Source organism: Helicoverpa zea, chromosome 7 (assembly GCF_022581195.2).
Source record: "Helicoverpa zea isolate HzStark_Cry1AcR chromosome 7, ilHelZeax1.1, whole genome shotgun sequence".
NCBI lineage: Eukaryota > Metazoa > Arthropoda > Insecta > Lepidoptera > Noctuidae > Helicoverpa > Helicoverpa zea.
In genome coordinates, this window is record NC_061458.1 from 2,755,691 (window position 1) to 2,778,719 (window position 23,029).

Here is a 23,029-nt window from a genome sequence, read left to right on the forward strand (position 1 = left end):
AATGGTATTGGGATTGGCCTGAAGGGTAAGTGTAGATTCTTGATTGTGTGTTTGTTTAACAGTGACATAATGGTTAATAACTAAAGTTCTATATACATAGATTTTTCCGGTATATGGAATACCGATAAATATTGGCATGATATGGTTGGTTATATGATTAGAAAAAATAGCATTTGAATCGTCTGTACTTACACCACTATCATAAAGTCCATTATCATATCTATAGAAGCTGATTATATATTAAGTAACAAATTATAATAGGTTAAATGTATGTTACACTATCGATAATTCGAAAAGTCGTGGTGGCCTAGTGGGTAAAGGACCAACCTCTCAAGTATGAGGGCGCGGGTTCGATCCCAGGTCAGGCAAGTACCAATGCAACTTTTCTAAGTTTGTATGTACTTTCTAAGTATATCTTAGACACCAATGACTGTGTTTCGGATGGCACGTTAAACTGTAGGTACCGGCTGTCATTGAACATCCTTGGCAGTCGTTACGGGTAGTCAGAAGCCAGTAATGCTGACACCAGTCTAACCAAGGGGTATCGGGTTGCCCGGGTAAATGGGTTGAGGAGGTCAGATAGGCAGTCGCTTCTTGTAAAGCACTGGTACTCAGCTGAATCCGGTTAGACTGGAAGCCGACCCCAACATGATTGGGAAAAAGGCTCGGAGGACTATCGATAATTCTATCTCTAGTCCGAAATATGATAAGAAGAGAATATAACTTAATCGATGTATGAATCTCAAAAAATCTGCTCTCACTCAACCCAACTCTATTATATTTCACACCTACCACTAAAAAAGAACACGAAAAAAATATAACATTAATTAAAAAGCTTTCTCCATTTTCAACAACGCATTTACCCTTCCAGTATTCGCTATTTCATTGTAATTTTCAAAAGAAAACTGTTACTAACACAAAAACGGCGATATAGGGAAAATTCTTATTTTTCAAGGAAAACTCTGGTCTTACGATTTATACACAATTTTTCCGATACTTAATTTTCTTTCTTTATCTTTCAAAGATTGCAGGTAATCGGTTACCTTCTAATTGATGATACGATTAGCTATTTAAAAAGTAAGTTTTCTATATAAATTGTTAAGTTTTTTTTTGTATTTATCTTGCACCTTGATAAAACATACTTTACGGAATTATTAACTTTCTCCAACGTAATATTACTATATGAAAATATTTTTTATTTACATAGTTATTTACAGATCTACAAATATTTACAACCAAAACTAAAACTATCCACATAAAAACTAAAAGCGGGTATATATTAATATTTAAATTAAAAAAAAATCAGCTACTTAACTTTAAAAGTGTTACAGACAAACATTCAAACTGTAATATTAGTAGCACCCCAAAAGAAAAACAAAAAACCATTTCCTATTCCATACAAAAATAACTATCACTTATAACTTGAGTCATTAACGAGAACTTGTTATACTCGTAGTTATTTGTACTAACATTACTTAGTAGGCAGTTAGCAATATCCCTTTGTTGGAAACTTCGATAGAATTTCAAATAATATCGATGGAAATACTCGCTTGTTAGTAAAAGTAATTATGTGTGAATATTGGTGTTTTTTTTATTTTTAAATGGATAGTAAAATAATTGATCGTTGACCTTATTTTTTTAAGAGTCTTGAAACTTCAGAATTTATTTTGGAATAAGTGTATATCAAAAGGAAAAATGTAAATGTATATTGTTTTTACTCTCGAAGGGACATTAATACTGGTTTTTAAATAGGAATTTATAGATCACATCAATTTCATTTCAAGGCTTGTTTATTAAGTTTCTGCATTAACAGTCCTCTACTTTTCTTTTTTGTGTATCTTTGAATTAAAAGTATGAACTAAGAACTTCAAAAGTATAAGCCTGGCATTGAGGTTACTCCAAAAATCTTACTCAACTAAATCTCCGTTTATTTAACATTGTTCCAAAATAAAGACGATTTCGACAGCAGAAGTGAGTTTCAAACTTACAAATGAAATTGGCCTAGTTTCCTACCCCTTTGCCGTCACGCCAAGACGTCTTCCCTTGACAAAAAACATTTCCATACCATTAAATATAATCACCATACATTGAAGAGTAATTGTTCCAAGTTTGTTAACGACAGAACTTGTTAATTGATAGTTATTTTCGTGCCTGATGAAATATAGGCACTTTTCTTGTTCTTTATCATGGGTAATTTTGTAAATGGGAAAGTGTTGGTTGTCATACTTTCACATTCATTTGGATAAACCCAATGATTGGTAGACCTAGAGACACGTTGAACACTTTACAGGATTTATTTCAGTGTTAGAATATTTCCCTCAGAACGCAACTAAACTTCTGGAACATATATCCAATTCTACACTATTTAATTATGTTTTATAATGAATAATTGTTTATTCATTAAATGAGTTAATCTCAAGTCACTACTGGTCCGATTCGTTTCTGTATCGAAGAAGGCTACATATTTTCATATGAGTTCATAAACTAGTTCTTTTGGGACGTAGCCATAACTGTTAGAAATTGATAGTTCAGAATAAAAGTAAATGTAATACAGAAAAAAGTAACTATTTTTCACGAATAAAGTCGCCAACAAAAGCTAGCTATTTATAACGAGTTGCAATTTAAGATAATTGGCGCCAAATTGTTAGACGAAATGTTCGCTAAGTAAGTTTTGATTATTTTGTTTGTTTGTTCGCTTAAGTTTTTCCTCGAGGGTGTCAGGATGTTTGTTTTACGCTACTAATTAACTTTTCGGTGTAATTACTATGATTATGGTTTGATGTGGGGAACCCTTTGCAGGCAGTTGAAAGGCGTTGTTAGGGAATTTGCCTTTTGTGTATGTTCAAAATTTTCATAATAGTTTCAAAATTGATAAGAAACGTTGATGATTTTTCAAGACTGTAAAGACAGTGCTGTTTATAGTTACAGGTTAAAAAGGAATCATTTTTACGAATTTTTCGTTCAATTAAATAGTTTTTCAAGAAGGAAATAAAAGAAGAACAGTTGACCCAATATATAACAGTGATAATCTATAAATAGCATTCAACACCCACACAAAAAATCACATCAATTCAAATATTATGTCGCTTAACAACTCAAAAGTCTAACTTCAGACAAGTCTCCAACTTGAACAACTTCACAACACTTTAGCCGAAACAGTTTATGTGTCAAAAAAGAGAAGCTCAAATTGTATCGCCATTTCTTACTTATAAAATAAAAGTTTGCTCGACAAAAAAGCGAAACGGTTCCAAATAAAATGATATGAAAAGTACCTACATACGGCAGGCTAAAAAGTCGGCACACAGTTGACACTGTAGTTTGAAAGAAAATCATGAATTGAAACAAAGTTTTCTGATACCAGCCAAATACCTGATCGTTGTTATGTGCGTGCTACTATTATCTCTCTCCAGTCGTGTCGGATTGCCGTTCCATCGGGCTATGAAGTGAAGGAATAGAGGGTGCACCTGTGTCTGCGCAAATTCTTGTGTACTACGTCTTGCACAGCTGGCTAATCTCTTTCTTCGAGAACAGCCGTCGTGACCGATAATCAGCAAGGAGGACATCATCATTACTATTAATGATACTGATTTCTAAGCCCGAACAAACAGTCGGCCGACTAAAAGTTTCCAGTCAACTCGAAATATTCGATATTATAAAAGGAGTCTTTTGTCAAGAAGTCTGAATACCGTTTTTTTCATTGCTCTTTACTTTCGTATTTAACATGGAAATCTATTTTATTGTGCCTAACGTTAATGTTATTTCGTCTGTTATTTATAGTTGACGGCTGTGTTCCGTGAAATAAATTCGGAAAATGTGAGCTGAATAACCTTTATTTTTTATTGTTTGGATGTGTGTGAATGGCCGGGCTTAGTGCGAAACACTTTTAGAAAAGTATTCGCAAAACAACCGTACTAACACGAATTTTATTATATTGACATAATAAAAAATTGAACAAAAGTTTAAATTGTTAAGAAAGTGTGACTTTAGAATTTAAAATTATAATTATCAGTTTTTGTTTATACAGTAGAACGTCCTCCTTCCTTTCACGTTTATAATATAAGTAGAATTTTGATATGTGCCAGTAATTAAACCGAATTTTCAATTTTAACTATGATCCTATAGAATTAAACTAAGATTATGAATTCCATACTTTCAGTTCTATTTTCCAATAGTAGGTAAACTCCATTGTAATTATTAACTAAAGAGTAGAAATTTCAGAACTGTATGTCTAACTTCTGTATCTCTGTCAGAACAACTATGCTTGTTTCGCGTAACAACTTTAAATTTCAGTCGAGGACATTCCCTTTTGTTCGTACACTACGGAGCAAATAATTTGGGTCACACCCAGAAATATTTTTGATAAAGACCTTGAAATCATTTATGATAATGTACGAATTGTTCAAATCCATGATGGCATGGAGATTATAATATAGCAACATCACAATCACAATGAATCTTTTGATAAAAAAATCTCAATATGGATCGCTAATATCAGTTAAGATTCTGTAGATTGCTATGGGATGTGTGACCATCAGTGTTCGTTTCTTCTCTTTGTGAGAAGACTTGCTAGAGAATTAACCTATTTACAAAACCATGATAGGAAACATAACATAAAACTTCAGCGGCTATTCACCAAAATAAGCTTACACTTCACCCAACAATTTACTTCATTAACCATACATTGTAAAATATCTTAATAATACTTCGAAGTGGCCCAAATATTTTGGTGTCGAGTGTATTTATCAAACATGTGCAGAGCATAGTTCACATGAGTGTTTTGTTATGCGCCACAAATGCAGTTGTGATTCATTCTGTCGCTCTTTCTGAATATCTAGTCAGTTTTTGTATGAAGAGTAAAAAAGTTGACGTATTTATGGTTAATTTTATTCAAAAATGACTTCTCTAATGTGTGTGTTTGTCACATATACGTGACTGTTATTATTTACTGCTTACGGTTTATGTTCATTATAGCATCTATTACTATTTTACCTGGACTCCGTGGGAAATACTTCAGATAGTAACTGAATCTGATAAAAAAGTAGCTTATAGCCGTCCTCAACAACTTCAACACGTAAATATTTTTCAAATCAATCAAGTAGTCCTGAGATTATCTCGTTTACTTAACTAAAACACTCTTCAGCTTAATAATATTACCATAGATCTGTTTTCAGAAAGCAATACTAGGCGTTCCGTGTGAAAAAAAGACTATCCAATGTGAGCAACATCCTACGTAAAAATACATGACCTTCAACATCATTATTCCATCTTTCAATGAAAACAAAAGATTAATCGGCATCACTATATCAGACAATTGCCATCCACTACTATACAGAATCCTCCCCCAACGAACGTCAACTATCCCAGTCATGGGCAGCCCGTATCCATCCACTGCCCACCCTTCTTCAAATCGTCAGTCAAACAATGTAACCCCAAAACATCTAAGCAAACTATCTAATGGAACGGTGGGGAACAACTAGTCTATACTTCTATATACTAATATCTAGTATTGAAGACGATTTTTTTTGTTTGCTTGTTTATATCCCAAATGCTCTGAAACAACTGAAGTGATTGAAAAATTCTTTCACTGTTTTCAAGTATCATAGGCAATATTTTATCCTTATACAGGTAGTAATTCCCACGGGACGCGGGTGAACCGTGGGGAACAGCTTGTATCTAATTCACTTAAAACAGTAACCCGTATTTTGTTACCCATTCTCAGTAAATTCCAATAATCGGTACTTGCCTTTATCCACTCTAAGAGGTAATAAATCTTAATATACCGAGATAACTCTAAACTAAAGGTTCTGATACAATCGACTAACATAATCGCCCAATTTCTAAGAGCCTTGAGTGTGTTGATGTACTGGTTCTTTATTTCAATAACGTGTCTATGATAAATATACTTCATCTGCCTAGTCTTTTTCCAAGCTAAGTTGGGATCGGCTTCCAGTCTGTACAGATGTAGCTGAGTACTAATGTTTTAACATGAACCGACTGCTTAACTGTCCTCCTCAACCCAGCAATAGCTCTGTAAAGCAATGCCTGCCAATATAATCATTAGAAACCAGAATAATTACTGTAGAGAGCAATTCCTGTTAAAAGTCAACTAGATGCAGTTATTTTTTATTGATAGACTCATCAATTCAGTAAGAATCGTTTCAGAAATTTTATTTGAATTCAATGCTGCCAGTTTTCTCACAAGTTACATTCTTATATAATGTAACAATATAATATCCAACCGAGTGTAAAAATTTCGAACGGTAGGTACCGGACATTTTAATAAAACTCAAATCCGTTATCCAATCACTACCGTATAAGAAACCAGTTTAAACTTAACTTAATCCACGAATAAATTTAGTCCAATATAAGTATTAGCTCATCTTAACTAAATCTTAATTCTAACTTGCTCCCCGGACTCTCAATTCCCCGTGGAAAATAAAATTAAACTACAATTAACTCATAGCGACGTAGCGACGTAGCAGCGTAGCACCGCGTAGCAAAACGCTACGAGATATTCTTCAAATATAATATTCACATTTGCGGATACGGTGGACTTAATTTAATTTTGCGGAATGAATTTCGTAGATATTATTTTAGAATTAACATTTATGTATGGGATTTCTCACCTGTGAGGTGTTTTAAACGAGTGTTACGTATGTGAATGTTCTCATTTTGAAGCTTTGCAAGTCTTTCGTAATATCGCTCGTGGAAACGTTTTAAATGTCTGAGTAATTTTCTTACGTGAATTATCAAAAATACCTCCTATTATATTAAAAGAAAAATTGTTACTACATACTTTCAACTTCTCATTAAACAAAAGAAACTCTAAAAAATTGAAAAATAAATAAATAATAAAACCCTCACCTAATTACGTCCTAAAATCTTCCGAACCAAACACCATTTATGTCCTCATAGTCAATCACAAAACACGAACACGAACACCACTACACAAACGTACGACCGACAAGCGCAGCTTTTACTCAGCCGACACGACGTCCGCACGCCACGACAGTCGGCGGCAAACTGCGCTCCTACTTCGTTTCGCATTCCAAGTTTGAAAACCGCTGTTCGGGAAACTTCGGCAGCGCTCGGGTGCAACATGATTATTCAGTATTTTCTCTCCCAGCTTCGGGTATTTGTTATCTATGCACTAGAGTTATGCAAGGGACAGATCACCTCAATATCATAAAACGTGTGTTCCTGGAAGTTTTCGGGAGATTTATTGCGAAAATGTTTACGTCGTGTGTTGCGGATTTTTATTTTGTGTTATGTACCTGTTGTTGATAGTGATAGATTTTGGTTGACTATAAACTTTGTTACCATATTGAGTTGTGTGTCTATAATAATGTTAATTCAGTAAATCACAAGGTAAATGGACCTCTTACAAACGAAGTCATATAAATATAACCTTATTTCCTTATACAGTCTATTTACATCGATGTGTTTGATATTGTGCCACTTTAATATTCTTAAATAAAATATGTACATTTATAATTCTGAGAAGTTTTACCATCCTCCATTATCCATTTTATTATATATTATTCTAGGAGCATATTTTTCTTCTAGGAATTGACCACATTGAATATTGCAACCATTAAAACATTTACCTTGCGAACTATAATAATATGTTATAATTAATTTATATGCTTAATACATACATTTTCAACAACTGTTTTTAAGGAATTCCCATAATTTTGTCCAGCGTCATTGATGTTTTTGGGATTTTCTTTACCATTCATTTTAAAAAGAAAAACTGTTTTGTTTGTACAACAAACTGACAAGGAGACAAATTGGAAAAAAAACTAGAAGGAGACCAAAAACAAAGCAATATATCAAATCACCCAGAAACAGAAACATTTAGCCTATCTCATGGACAGAGCCACGGAACAAAAGCTAGTTTTTGATAAATGTAACGTCCTGCAGATTTAAATTTTTCTTGTTCGACTGGCTGCGATCAAAGGTCCAGGTGAATGATGCTTTCCATGGAAAAGACAGTCCTTTTGAATTTTTTGTTCTCGCATCCGAGTTTCCAAGCTCGGTAACCATTTTTGTGCCAAGTGTTAAATACCCGCGTTTTTGGCGTTTTTTTGTGTCAGTTTTATTTTTTAAATTCTTTTGATAATTTTTGTTTTATTGGTATGTGATACTTGTAGAGTTTGTTATTGAGAGATAATAAGTGATTGTTATTTGGCTACAAATGTCTAGGTCGAATGGATATTTCAATAAATAGATTTTTTTAATATTGGTAAAAAGGTTTTCTTTGTATCTTTTTCCAATACATCTTATATGTAAAATTAATCATTATAACGAAAACTTACTGCTTCAAAATTACTCCATATATCGAAATGGACCAATCCTATTGATTGGATCTATACCTACTTATATCTTTATGGGTAGAAAGTTACTTCCAAACCTTAAAAAAATAGCTTTATTACTTCCATTTTCTAAATAGACATATCCTACCTATAGCTTTTATACCTAGTACCTAAAAGGTCGTTTTTATCGTATCATGTTCCGCTATAATTAAACCATCAACCTCAAAACCACAAGAGGTAATTAGGGTCAATATCCTCACGCCAATTAATTAGGTATCCATCAGGCAGAAGACATAATAATATTATCGTATCATTATGCATTGCAAATCATGTTATACTAAGGATTAGGTACATTATAGAGGTTTATATACGATATTAAAGAGATTGCTTGTCCAGCATTTTTGGAGATTCAAAACCTATATGTTTTTTTTAAATAAATATTCTAGATACCATTTTTAATCAGCAATTTAAGGCTGACATCAAAATTGAGTTTGTTATTGAGCCAAATGTAAATGTTCATGTTGATGAAAACTGTTTTGAAAGGGGTCAAATTAAGTGGATTTTGTATTGACAATCTCCTATCTTACTAACCATGTCACTTATTTTTTTCATGAAAACCCTCTTCATTCAATTAATTCTTTATTATCCATACATATTATACAGTTGGTACATTATATAAAGCGGACACCATATGGACCCGATAAAACACAGCTTAAAAATAATGGAGAATTATACATTAGCTTATTTTTATTTTCCAAGGTCATATTTTCCCCCAAATCTTACACAGAAACATTATCTATCATCGGATTGCGCACTGTCTACTTGTACCGCGATCACAGCCATCACTGTCAAGAGATGACTGATGGTCACTTGTAAGTCGCTTACTGACTGACTGACTGAGTGACTGACATGGAGTATAAAGCCGTGTGTAGTGCTCTTGTAGTGTGGAACTAGTAACTGTGTACTGGGTATGGATTTCGGATCACAACTGGAAACACAAGGGAAAAAATATTTCTTTTTAGGCCTTCAATGGCTTTTTCGCTATTTCGGCGTGTTGTTTTCTTGATAAGGACATTTATTCCTGGACGCTAATAAAAACTACTAATCGCCTCTACATTTGCTCTTAAAACAGAATCTTATGAGAATATTGAAAAAGTCGTGGTGGCCTAGTGGGCAAAGAACCAATCTCTCGAATATGAGGGCGCGGGTTCGATTCCAGGTCAGGCAAGTACCAATGCAACTTTTCTAAGTTTGTATGTACTTTCTAAGTATATCTTAGACACCAATGACTGTGTTTCGGATGGCACGTTAAACTGTAGGTCCCGGCTGTCATTGAACATCCTTGGCAGTCGTTACGGGTAGTCAGAAGCCAGTAAGTCTGACACCAGTCTAACCAAGGGGTATCGGGTTGCCCGGGTAACTGGGTTGAGGAGGTCAGATAGGCAGTCGCTTCTTGTAAAGCACTGGTACTCAGCTGAATCCGGTTAGACTGGAAGCCGACCCCAACATAGTTTGGGAAAAGGCTCGGAGGATGATGAGGATGATGATATGAGAATATTGAACAATCGTACCTAGGCAGCAATGAGTAAATGAATTTTAAGTTTCCCCGAAATACGATACTTAACTTTTAGCTCTACTTAAAAGTACTCCTTTCTCAGAAACTTACGTAAGTACTTCAACACTCATTATAATTTAGAGGTCCTTTACTATTTTCACCCATTTACCAGTACACTAAAATCACATACTGGCTTAAACAATATTATACCAATTAAAACTACCAAAACAGTCAAAACGACGCTGAAGTCAAATACCTCTTCCATAAGCTACACAGCATGAGATATAAGTTCTGTCCGCAAACAGTTATTTATCCACCGACGTTCCAACGAAACAGTTCCAAGTTAATGCTCCAAACATTAGTTAAGGCCACGGTTACCGACTGCACGAAGAATGCACTTGCAGTTGGCCGCAGGTCGTTATACTATACGTCAAAGTCGGTGTGGGTAAAAATACGGGTGCTATTGTTGGGTAGTGACGGTAAAATAGGTTGGGTGATACAAGATGAACTTAATAAAAGAAGTCGATATTATATTTAAGTATTACTTTCATATTCTTTATTGTACACAAAAATATTTAAATACAAACACAATACAGCTAAGCTATGTACAAAGGCGAGCTTAACCTAGAGTTGGGTTCTCTAACGGCAAACCTTAGAGCGATAGTGAGATGCGATAGGGAAGAGTAAGTTAGAAGTGCACAACAATAATAATTTAAAATAAATAACAATAAATTAAACAAAGATTAAGCAAAACTATATAACATAAAATATACTTTGCGTATCTCCTCAACTTAGTTACCTGGGTAACCCAATACCCCAACGTAGGACTGTAATATATATAAAAAAAAATATTTTCATAATATAAATTGAATATGTAAATATAAACTTAAACTTTCATTCGTTTGTGAGCCTGAAATGCAAATGACAATCATGTAAAAATGTCTACATTTTTATTCATATCTCAATTTGAGCAGAGCATATAGGAGCATATAGGACCAATGTCACACAGTGTACGGAGTTATCATTATCATATCGTTTATTGCATTCCATAATGTATTGTATATTAGGTGGAAAATATCACATGATAGTCACAATTATGGACCCTGATGGGCACAGCAAAATAGTTAGAAGAGAGTTAGTAACTATTTTTTTTTTTCACAATAATTAACAATATAACTTATTTTGCCTACACTACATGTTGAGTAATGCGATATTTCGCCCATTTTCAAGCGCGGTGTTCAAGTGAATCACTTTAATGATGTTTTTATATCACTAAGAATGTTTATGAGCTTGCATTGAATGGAAACCAATTATTTTATCGCATGAAATTATTATAAGAAATTATATTATGCTTCCTGCAAAAGATATAATTGCTGGAATAATGTTACGAATATAACATTTAAATCTTATTTTAGATTGCGGTGTAAAACCCAATTTCAATGTGTAATTTGATGACAATTTAAACCAAAAAGAAAATGTAGCTTTCACTCCTACAGTCTCCTATAAAATGTAGCTAAATCTACAACCAAATAACATTTGCTTTTTCCCAAGATTCAATTCCAAAAACAATTTTGAAATATAGTCTGTTACGTCATTTTCTCATACGCGTTCCTTAAGTCCCAGATCCGAAACTGTGTCTCAAGTTACCTCCTATTACTTGAATTGAATCACTTAAAGCCTCTCCGGAGCTCGCTTATTTGAATTTTATACCAAGGTTACCTAAATTTGTAAAGGAAAGTTTAATTTTCGAAGGATTTTTTTTCGTCATCTTGAGATTGCTTTCATTTAGAGTAAGAATGGGTTTGATTTGAGCTGTAAGTGATATGTTTTTGAGATGCGTATTTGCCTGGTTGTGAAATATTAGGCATCCTGTGGTTGTGTGGTATTAGGCATTAGTGGCATATAGTGTAAGAATAAGAAAACAGATATATTTTTATGTCTTGTTGTTATAAATCAAACAAACTTCATAAAACGATTTCTCCCAGAAATGAAACACCAAGAATTTATGATCTCCTATAATATTGTGAATGTATAAAATAAAGGTTTCATGCATAATTTGAAGTAAAAACTCGATCAAAAGACATAAATGGCAAGACACAAAATATGCGTAAAAAAATAATCTGACACGAACACTGTCACTTAGTCACGTCATCGATGAGCTATTTGTAAAAATATTATCCAAATATAATTTTCTACAAAAATGAACGACAAAGCGATTACAGAGAAAGAGTTATTAGTAGCAATAAAGGATCTGCTGAAGAAGAATGGTTATTTGAGCAAAATAAATGCAGAGGTACGTATTTACTGATACATATTTATGTATATATGAATGCAAAATAAAAGCACACATATATGTCTTTGATTATATATGTTACCGTAAGATTACAAATATCGTTAGATTACAATCTATCTCGAGAGATTGTAAACTGTCGAATTATTGTGAACCGTAACATCTGATTGCAATTTAACGCATTATTTTTCGCTATATTATAATCTATCGATGAGAAATTGTCAAATTGTCAACTGTCCGAAAGCTCTCTCTGATTGGTCAGTCTTTTTGTAAGATCGACCAATCACGACCAGCCGTTCTGTTCCCATGGAGTTCCCGTAGAGTTAGGAATGAAATAGAGGTGTCAGTTAAATAAAATAAATGCTCTTCAAAAATTCTTCAAGTATTAAATTTATATAAAAATAACTCTTATAAAAATACAGTTAGGTATTTTGTCTTCAAATACAAACTAATATTTAAAAATAAAATAAAAGGGGTGCTAATTAAACAGGCTTCTTTTTAATATCATTATTCGCCCCCAAAAATGTATGTTGCCTTCTAAATTACTAAGTCAGCCACAATTAATAAAGCGTCGAGCATCTAAATAATACTATCTTAGCCACGAGTTATCTTCCACTCTAAATACAACTCAGCATGATGGTTATGTTTTTGCATCTAAATTTGTAGCATGCATTCTAACAGTAAACTTCTTAAATACTATTAAATGACATCATAAAAATATTTATTTACCTTCTAATTTTTTAACTCGTACCTACTGAGTTTTTTGTTTAAAATATAACACATCCCATATTAATTGACCCAGCATGGAAGTAAGCATGCAACATGCAGCAAGCATAACTTCTGTCACGGCTCCGGCGCTGCGGGGCTCCGGCGGTCCCATGCGAGCTTATCGTCGCAGATGGTTTTCACGCTCACCACCGTAGCTTCGGCTTGCTGGCCGGCAGAGCCGGCCAGCCTCAGCCGCGGCGGCGAGCGCTGAAACTACCTGCGCCTCAGCTCGCAGGCCGCCTCGCCCCTCCGCGCCTACGCGGTTTTGAATTGCACTCTAGGGGTAGGGCAGACAAGACTACGTGGAGTCGGTTTTGCAGCGATTCGTTTTCGTCACTAACTTCAATTTTTAATACAATTTTTAATTGTGTGTAATTTGAGTCTTAAAAATTAAGTACAATTTTTGATTTTATAAAAAATTAAACCGTCACTTATTTTTGCACGTCAAAGAGCTGTGACACCGGGAGTTGCAAAGAACATTGTCTTTTTTGACGTTCTACCAATCAGCGCGCAAGATGCATTCCGTTCTACGCCAGTTGACAATTTGACCGCTCTACATCGCTCTCGATCTTACAAAAAGACTGACCAATCAGGGAGAGCTTTCGGACAGTTGACAATTTGACAATTTCTCATCGATAGATTATAATATAGCGAAAAATAATGCGTTAAATTGCAATCAGGTGTTACGGTTTACAATAATTCGACAGTTTACAATCTCTCGAGATAGATTGTAATCTAACGATGTTTGTAATCTTACGGTGACATATATATGTCTAGATGGAGTGTCACCATATAATCCCAACAAAGAAGCAGAGACAAAATTGTTATGCATGTGTGCGTGTAGATGTCATTTTGCACTGCGCGTTGACGTAAATAATGATACCAGCTTCTACGATTCTCCCATAAATAATCAAAAAAAATAGACTAATTAAATAAGTTTGTATACATAGTGTTATTCGGTTTAACTATAACTTTATAGAAAATTGAACCTTGCTTGGCACTGCTCCTTTTGTAAGTCTTCGGCGCCTCATCTTGTCGACGGTACTCATGTCCTTGCTACGGAAGTGATCGGAACACACTACGGTATTTTTTGTTGGTGTCCACATCGCATCTCCGCGGCTTTTTTTAATGCAGTCTATCCACTGACTCCTAACAATAGGATTACTTGGAATTCTATTAAAAAATGATGTTACGTTGATGAGCATAATTTACTAATCAATTAATAGTAGATAATATTTTGGAGAATCAGAAAATGTCTATCCGAGCAATAAAAATAGAAATAATACCTATTATTTTTTTGCGCAATGCTTAAAAAAATATCCTTTATACATAACATAAATACGTGAAGTTGGAAAAATGAAAAACAGAAACTGGCAACACTGATACAATATGGCGTGATTTAGTAAACATAATTACAAAAAACAAATATTTATTTTCTGGGTCAGTTACCGATGATAGGTGATGTTATTGGAACTTTTTAGCCTTCCTTTATAATTCCGGCAGACTTTAATTGCACATGTCGTAATTTTATCTCTGTTATATGTATTTTAGTTAGCGCGCGTAATACGTTTTGACAGTTAAGCGGCACGATCTGTTCTGATTGACAGGAAAGCTCCTGTCGATGAGCAGTTCATCGACATTTTTTTCCACGCTTGCGTGCACTCGACGCTACATCTAGACATATATATAATCAAAGATATATGTATGTACATTGTAGTTTTCTTAATTGAAATATAGGTAACTCTTGTAGCATCTAAGCGAGATGCTCACAAAGCATACTACGCAGGATTCTAACCCGTATAGAGCAGCATATAATAAGCAAGGCCTGAATAGGACTGTGTATTAATAAAAATGCTTCATCAAGATTGTAAAAGTATTGTAATCTATCAGCTTATTTTTGAAAGAGAAAAATTAATAAAATATAAAACAAAACACACACACAAAAAGTTCCGACTATACAGGTTTTAGTCCGCCACACTCTCATAATTACCATGATAACTTACTTTGCAATGGGATAACATAAGCTAATTAAAAAATATGTATTCAAACTTAAACATTATTTTAATTGTTTTGAAATGATGTTGCTTTTAAACCAAAATCTGCATATTTGGTTATAACACGGCGTAGATTAATTTTAACCAACCTTCGTTTCACATTGAGACTTCTCACGGAAATGAGTTCCTTAATATAAAATCCTTTTTACCGAAGGCACGTGTATTGATTATCGCTTTTAATTAAGTACCTACTGGTTTGGTAATAATCAGCCTTGTATATTTTTAATTAATTTGAGAAGTACTTTAAATATGTTTTCCTTCAAGTAAATGTGAAGACAGTACGTTATTGTTTTGATAATGTCTCCTTGCTTTTGCATAACTTACTTTTGTTCACGAAGCAAGCCAATTGTGTGATCGAATACAATTTTTATTTATAAAACACTCAAAAGAACGTTAAAACCAAAGCTATATCCATTTTGCGTCAAAAACTTTTAACATTTTTTTCACCAACATTGTGAAAAATTCCATTACAACAAAATGTTTTGTTTCCTTTTTCGAAATGGCCCGAACTATTTGTATCCGATGGCCGTGGTCGCTATATAATGCGGTTTGCATAATATTACGCGCCATTAAAGTGCTCAGCTGAATTAAAACCCAATGTTTAAATAAATGTTTAACTGTGATCATTTTTATTTAATTTGTGCGCTGATCTGAAACGCATTACGTGTGTTTGGGCCGTTTTATGGGATTATTTTTTGGAGTGTTTTGGCTTGCTTCGGGCCGGTGGTAGCTGCGAGCTAGAGATTTGTGCTTCGTTGCAATTTTAACTGACCCATCTAATAGGCAAAAGGTTCTATGTATTTTGTTCACCAACTTATTAAGAAAAAGTGTATTTGTGTGCTTTTATTTTCTGAAGCCTCAATCAATGCAGACTATACCTATAGTCTACGGTCCGATAGACTAACCTTATCTGTATGAAAATAAACACATCTCTGTACAAGACTAACGTTTCTGCGACAGGGTCCATAATTCCAATTAACGATTAATGAACGTCCTCAGGCACGGTGGAGTGATGATTTGCGCAAGACGGCTGGCAGAAGCTGGATGCGAGAAGCCGAAAATCGATCTCAGTGGCGTGCACTTGGAGAGGCCTATATCCAGCAGTGGACTGCGATAGGCTGATGATGATGATGAACTTCTATCTGCTTAAAATATTGGATATAGCACAAATTGTACAGTACCATCCAGCAAATGTGGGACAGTTTCTTCAGTAAAGATTATTTTAAACGTTTCCAAATACCTAATATATAGTATACACCTAATGCAATAAAATTTGTCATTTCCAGGTCCGAGCCCAAGTGACGGAGCTCCTTCAAGACCGTCAGGCGTCAGGGACTACGAAGACACCGCCCGCCCCAACAGACGAAGTACTGCTAGTCAACGAGCTGGTCAGAGAATACCTGGAGTGGAACGGATACCTGTATACTACGTCTGTGATGATGTCCGAAGCTGCTATGCCGAAGACGAAGAGGACCAGGTATGTTTCTGAATGAGTTTATTATTCTAGTGTTTGTGAGTTCTGATCATCATTATATGTTTAGTCTTTACACAACTATCTTGGGGTTGGCTTCCAATCTAAGCAATTGGGTACCAGTGTTTTACATGGCGCGAATTACTGTCCGACGTCTTCCACCCGATCTCACCACCCGAATCATAAGGCATCGGGTGGAAGACGTCTTTCTGGCCTCTGTCTTGAGTAAAATTGTTAGTCATACCTACAGGGTATGAAATGGCGCTACCATGCTGTGTGGAACAATCAATGGATTAATGTCGTTACTTTTTGATATTCTATCAGTTGAGCAAACGTAGTAATTACCGCTCTATCTTTCCCTGTGTGAGAGGAGACCTATACCCAATAGTGGGACGATAAAAAAGTTGATGATGATGAAGATCCTATGACTTCAAAGATACTAAAATTGTTGTCCTATAACAGGGCAGATCTATGTGCTGAAGTGGGAGTAAAAGATGATGAGAAGTCTTCAGCCTTGCCCCTGCTGTCCAATATAGTGGCGGCATACACCGAGAGAATCAAAAGGAAGATTAATAAAAGCAAGAGAGATGTTTGTTGATGTCTATAATAAATGTTTTTAGGTAAATAGTTCGACTTTTATTCCTAACCATACAGTGCTATCATTAGTTTTGAAAGGTTATTGAAATTAAAAACCGGTTGTCTAATAGACAAGGTGCCATTTCAACAGGATCATGTTTTTGTACTGTTGACCGCTGGGAACAAGATATGTGGTAGTTTTTGGGGATTACGCAAAACCACAATTTTTTTACAGCGATAAAGAATTTCCCTCAATTCTAATGTAAAACTACAGGAAGATTGTTAAGGAAAATTTACACAAGTAATTCGCTTAAAGCTATTTCTATTCCTCAACACAATAACGCGACTTACAAAGCGGGTACAATTAATCATAATTCCCACAAGTCGTATATTTTCTCAAAGAAACAGGTGCTAGACTTTAAGAAAGTCTACAGCAACATTGTTTTAACTCCGGTTCAAAACATACTCGGTAGAAGGTAGTTTTAACCGAAAGTTAGACATCAGCTGTTACGGAGCCTAATTTATTATGCTGAAAGGATAAATCTTGGAGAATCTTTATTGTGTGCGGAAGAGTTGAGTTTTGTAACACTATGAAATATGTAGTTTATTGTCAGACTGCCGTTTCTTTGACTCAAAGTATGTTCAACATTGTTTTACGTTTTGGGTGAAAATGAGGGGTTCAGTACCTAATTAGTCATCAATTTACTATCGAACTTCGAAATATTGGAATTTAAGGACTGTCAGTAGATGACTATGGACGGAGAAAAGCTTGCCACTAAACTGATACAGACAATTCAATGGGTCAGCAATGAAACACAAACGGAGATAGATCACAGGTCCAAGACACATACGTGCTTTCCGATGCACGAGTGTATCGACACCAACTTCCAGTCTTCAGGCTGCTTTATGATTTATTAAAATCAAGATTGTGACTTTAGCCTGATCCGGGAATCGAAACCGAGACTCCGTGCATAGTAGCTTAGCGACCACTAGACATACGCCAAGCGACTATTTATTCCATCCCTTAGTTAAAATGTACATATTGATGCACCCGATGTTTGTCTTGCTCAAAGAGTTTATTGACCCGTGGGCGTTATATAAATTATCAAGTCTAGAACTCTCGAAGTGTAGGTGTTGGATCTATCGTTACAGAGTTATTTTTAGCTTTATTGCTGTGTTAGTTTTAAACGGGTGCTAATTAAACAGGCTTCTTTTTAATATCATTATTAGCCCCCAAAAATGTATGTTGCCTTCTAAGTTACTAACTCAGCCACAATTTATTAACGAGCATCTAAATAATACTATCTTAGCCACTCGTTATCTTCTAAGTAAACCACTCTAAATACAACTCAGCATGATGGTTATTTTTTAGCATCTAAATTTGTAGCATGCATTCTAACAGTAAACTTCTAAAATACTTTTAAATGACATCATAAAATATATTTAATTAGCTTCTAATTTTTTAATTCAGTACGTTTATAATGTAAGCAAGCAACATGCAGCAAGCATCGCTTCTGTCACGGCTCCGGTGGTGCGCGGCTCCGGCGGTCCCATGCGAGCTTATCGTCGCAGATGGTTTTCACGCCCACCACCGCAGCTTCGGCTTGCTGGCCGGCTCAGCCGGCCCCGGCGAGCGAAGAAGACATCGGCCTTCTAAGGCATCGGCGAGCGTTAAAACTACCTGCGCCTCAGCTCGCAGGCCGCCTCGCCCCTCCGCGCCTACGCGGTTTTGAATTGCACTCTAGGGGTATGGCAGACAAGACTACGTGGAGTCGGTTTTGCAGCGATTCGTTTTCGTCACTAACTTCAATTTTTAATACTATGTTTTTTAATTGAAGGTTATAATTGGCAATATGCTAAAAACGAGGCCGAGTTAGTAAATTAGATGACAATGTATAAATAACAAGGACAAGTCACAATAATTGATGATCTTCACTTGAAGCTTTCTATAGAATATTTAGTTGGCGTTGTAAAAAAGACGAATTAGTTTATTAGAGGCTATGTCATTTCCCCGTTGCTTAGTTATAAAATTAGAAGTTTAATCATGTGTCCAATAAATAATTTTGTGGCTACACTTATAATTTCCCGTTTTAAACAATGGTGGGTGTTGTTATGTAGGAAAATATTGCTTACATTCAGATATTATAAAACAAACGGATGAAGTGATTTATAAATCTGTATATAAATATATTGTATGAAAAAAGGCCCATCTAAAACAAGATGTTCACGCGGCTCCATTACATAACCCATTTCACTTCTTGGTTCTTCTCAGTTCAATAGCTATAGTAATAAAAGCTTACAGACAAAGATTCAAGCGTCTAGTAAACATTCAAAACTAAAGCCGTGACTTTAATTACACAAACAACAAAAAAATCCATTAGTCTCCACATTACATTTGTCACCCACTCAATTATTAAGCACTAGAACTACTCCAATTATGTTTCGTGTGATTGGACATCCACCGCAATTGTGGTAATTACCCTAGTACCGTGGTTATGGTCTAAGCTGAGGTAATCTGATAAAGGAGGATACACATGCTCGGACACACGGAGTAAGGAAAGATGGAGATACCATAATGCAGGTAGGTCAGGCGCCTTCTACTAGGTCAAATTCGTGACTAAATCGATCAGTTATGAGTGACTTATCAAGGGAACTAACGAAAACTAACGATTTTAGGTATAAAAAAAAATATCAGGTCCAAAGAAGGCATATACACGCGAAAACAGTAACGTTCCTCGTCCCCCACTCACCCGCATTTTGACGCGCTACTGTCTTAGGCGATTTCCCGCTATGGCACCTTCGCTAGTCATTTTGTTCTCCATGCTCGGACACTATTAGTCGGGTAAGGCCTGCCTTTGTTCCGATGGACAGGCCTCAAAGCGTTGGCTGCCGTAATTTAACTTCGTTAAAGGTGCTTATTGATTGGTCTGATTAGTTGTTAGCATTGTTGTTGACAATGATAGATTTGGACTGTATTAGTTGCGGGAGCTCGGTAGCCTATGTCCCGTTTTGGACACAAGATTTTTCTTTTCGCTTTGATGCTGTTGTCAAATGAAAAGATAAGATGACGTAAAGAATACTTTGTACTTCTAGGTTGACTCGAAAATTGACTTTGAACTTTCTCTTTAAGTATTATGAATATTGTCCATTATATATGTACTTTACCTAGGTAATACACTCAATATCTATGTAAGCTGAATTCCGCGTGATTCTTCAAACGTAACAGGCATGTGTTTGCACTACGTAGATATATATGCAGTAGACCATCAAAATCGTACTGCAGCAAGATCTTACATCAATTGCGTATCAATCCCAAACCATGATGTGTGTTTACTCAGCCGAATACCACATGCTCCGCATCGGCAGCGCCGGTAACCCCCAATGTATATGTGAAGCAAACATGTAGGTACGTATATCTAAATGGATAATGGTTATTTTTATCAAATCAGAGCTTGTGTTTTGGACAAATTTCTGTCACGTCTAAAAATATTTTATTTTTTCTATTGTCTCACAAATATGCATTTTTTGGTTTGAAAGAAAGAAAGAAGAAAATAAATTTTATTGCGCAATCAAAGATGCATACACACACTTAAAATTAGACATAACAATAATAATAGAAGGGGAAAATATGGGGTTACTTGGACTACGGAGACATAAAGGAATCGTTCACGGGAAGAAACAAAACTCTACACTAAACTCGTAACATCTGTACCGTCCTGAACCACGATAGGTTCACAGACATCTATAGGGGGAGATTCTGCTAAAAAATTAAAATTATTACCCGCGTATAATACCTATAATATCTATGTATAAATAAAATGTGATGATCCATGCCTTTAAGGATAAGCATTACATCTGATTCTTTTACCACAACCACCATCTTGCCATGCCGTGCAGTTCCCGGTTTCGAATAGAGCTGACCCATATCATCCCGTGGGTGTCGTAAGAGGCGACTAAGGGAAAAAACTATGGACCCCGTGCATAATATTCAGCACCTTTTTTTTTTTTTTTTTTTTTCCGACGTCAAAAATCATCAAATGAGGGTCACAAATCCCGCTGTGGGTTAGCAGCGGTGAGGGAGTGTCAGACTCTTACTGACTAAAAACCGTCGTGTTCCGTCATAGGCCTTTTATGTACCAGGGCCACGGTATCTCTTTCGAACAACCCGCAGCCCCGGCAGGCCTTGGCCCTGCTGGGCCCCGCTGGGGTTGCTGACATCTCTTTGAGGAGCGCGTGGAACAACGCGCGCCGTCGACACGGGTCTGTCGTCTAAGTAGACAGAGGGACGATGAGCCACCCGAACTCACCGCCCACAGACCCACGCCTACGGTGGCCGGGAGTCATCTCGCGACACCCGGCGCCCATGGTGTCTACCTGGTCCAGCGCGGCGGCCGGGATGAGAGGTGCGAACTCTCTGGCGTTCCGCCTCCTCCTTCTCGAGCATGACCGCTTCGCAGAAGGAGGCGACGGCATCCCATTCCCTCTCGCCCCGGACCATGGCCTGAACCAGGGCCGGACGCGAGAGGTCGCCGCCGCCCAAAGCCTCGACGAGGACCCGGCGGTGCCCTTCCCATGCGGGGCACACCTGGACTGTGTGGTCCACCGTGTCCTCGGGGCTGTCCGCACAATGGTGACACCCGGGCGCCTCCTCACGACCGATGCGGTGCAGGTACCTCCCGAAACAACCGTGTCCGGTGAGGACCTGCGTCATGCGGTACGTGAGGGCGCCGTGACTCCTCCCGAGCCACTCCTCAAAGAGGGGACTTACCGCCACGATGGTGGCGTGCCCAATATTCAGTACCTTGGGTCGACCCTCAGGCGGAGGGAAAACCGCCAACAAAAGCATTCCCAAGGAGGGTTGACGTCAGGCAGGCGGCCGGTCATAAAAATATAGCCAAATCTATTTGCAATATGTCCAGTATAATAGATGTGAGTGATAGGGCTAGGGCGTACCCCCCAGGCGACGCGCAGGGGCAGCACCCGGCCCCTGTGGGAAGTGGACAAGGGTTTTTGCACCAACCCGGGCGGGGGCAATGTAAGAAGCGAACCCGGGAAGTAAGATTGAGGTATGCAAGTTGGAATGTTGGAACGATGACTGGAAGAGCCAGAGAGTTAGCGGAGGTGTTGAAGAGAAGGAAACGCATGCTACAAAGAGTGTGCTAAGTATGAATGTGGAAGGATGGAGAGGCAGAGGTAGACCGAGGAAAAGATGGATTGATTGCCTGAAAGAGGACATGAAGCAGAAGGGAGTGGATGTAAGTATGATGTCTGACAGAGAGGAATGGAAGAAAAAGACATGTTGCGCCGACCCCAAATGACTTGGGAACAGGGCAGGAAGATGAGATGATGAGGTACTTGTGAACCAAACCGTAAAGTAGCCATGACTGTGGGACACCGATCGTGTGCACTTTGCTATGTGACGCGAGAAATGTAGCCGGACCGCATGTCCGACAGTGAGCACGCTGCTTTAATTAGTACATGTTCATTATGTGTAGTGTTCTATAGATTTTGGTGCTGATTAAAATATAAAACGTCATGGTGGATAATGGTTATGTTAGAAAGGGTCGACCTTCATATGTACATAATGACACTCATTGTCATAGCCAGGTTATTTCTTTTATTACCTAAGTTCAATGCGCTGGATAGAGGTGTGATATTTTTCTCACAGATATAGCTGATATAGAATTTTCAATCTAGAGTAAAATGCAGGACCTGATGCTCAGTATCAGTGCAATTATGAACTAGAATCTATGATTGAAAAAAAAGACACAATCTTGTGGTAAATTATCAAGTTACATACTTTCTATCTTCACAGACTTCTCACTAGAAGGAAAACACATTCAATACTCACCAGAACCAATCAATCCAAGACCTTGTTTTCTCAGAAAACCTTTTTGATTGGAACGTTCAATTGAAAGCAACAAGGCATACTTTGCATAAATTAAATTAAATTCAATTAAAGTCCGCCCATACGCAACCGCTCCCAAGTAATTGGTTGAT

At 36.6% G+C, this 23,029-nt stretch overlaps 2 protein-coding genes across 2 annotated transcripts in view; one reads left to right on the top strand and one right to left on the bottom strand.

Moving 5' to 3' along the window:
* The window catches only part of LOC124631685 (acid sphingomyelinase-like phosphodiesterase 3a), a 92,025-nt gene extending 85,007 nt beyond the window's left edge, over positions 1–7,018 (bottom strand). The window contains exon 1 of the mRNA XM_047166223.1: positions 6,865–7,018. The gene's annotated coding sequence lies outside the window, so the exon portion shown is untranslated. The remainder of the gene's footprint in view (positions 1–6,864) is intronic.
* Positions 7,019–12,070: 5,052 nt separating this feature from the next.
* On the top strand, positions 12,071–17,051 carry LOC124632019 (centrosomal protein 20-like). Its single transcript, XM_047166672.1, has 3 exons — positions 12,071–12,163; positions 16,269–16,459; positions 16,916–17,051. Exons 1-3 carry the CDS (start codon positions 12,071–12,073, stop codon positions 17,049–17,051), a joined length of 420 nt encoding a protein of 139 aa, XP_047022628.1.
* Positions 17,052–23,029: the final 5,978 nt, after the last annotated feature.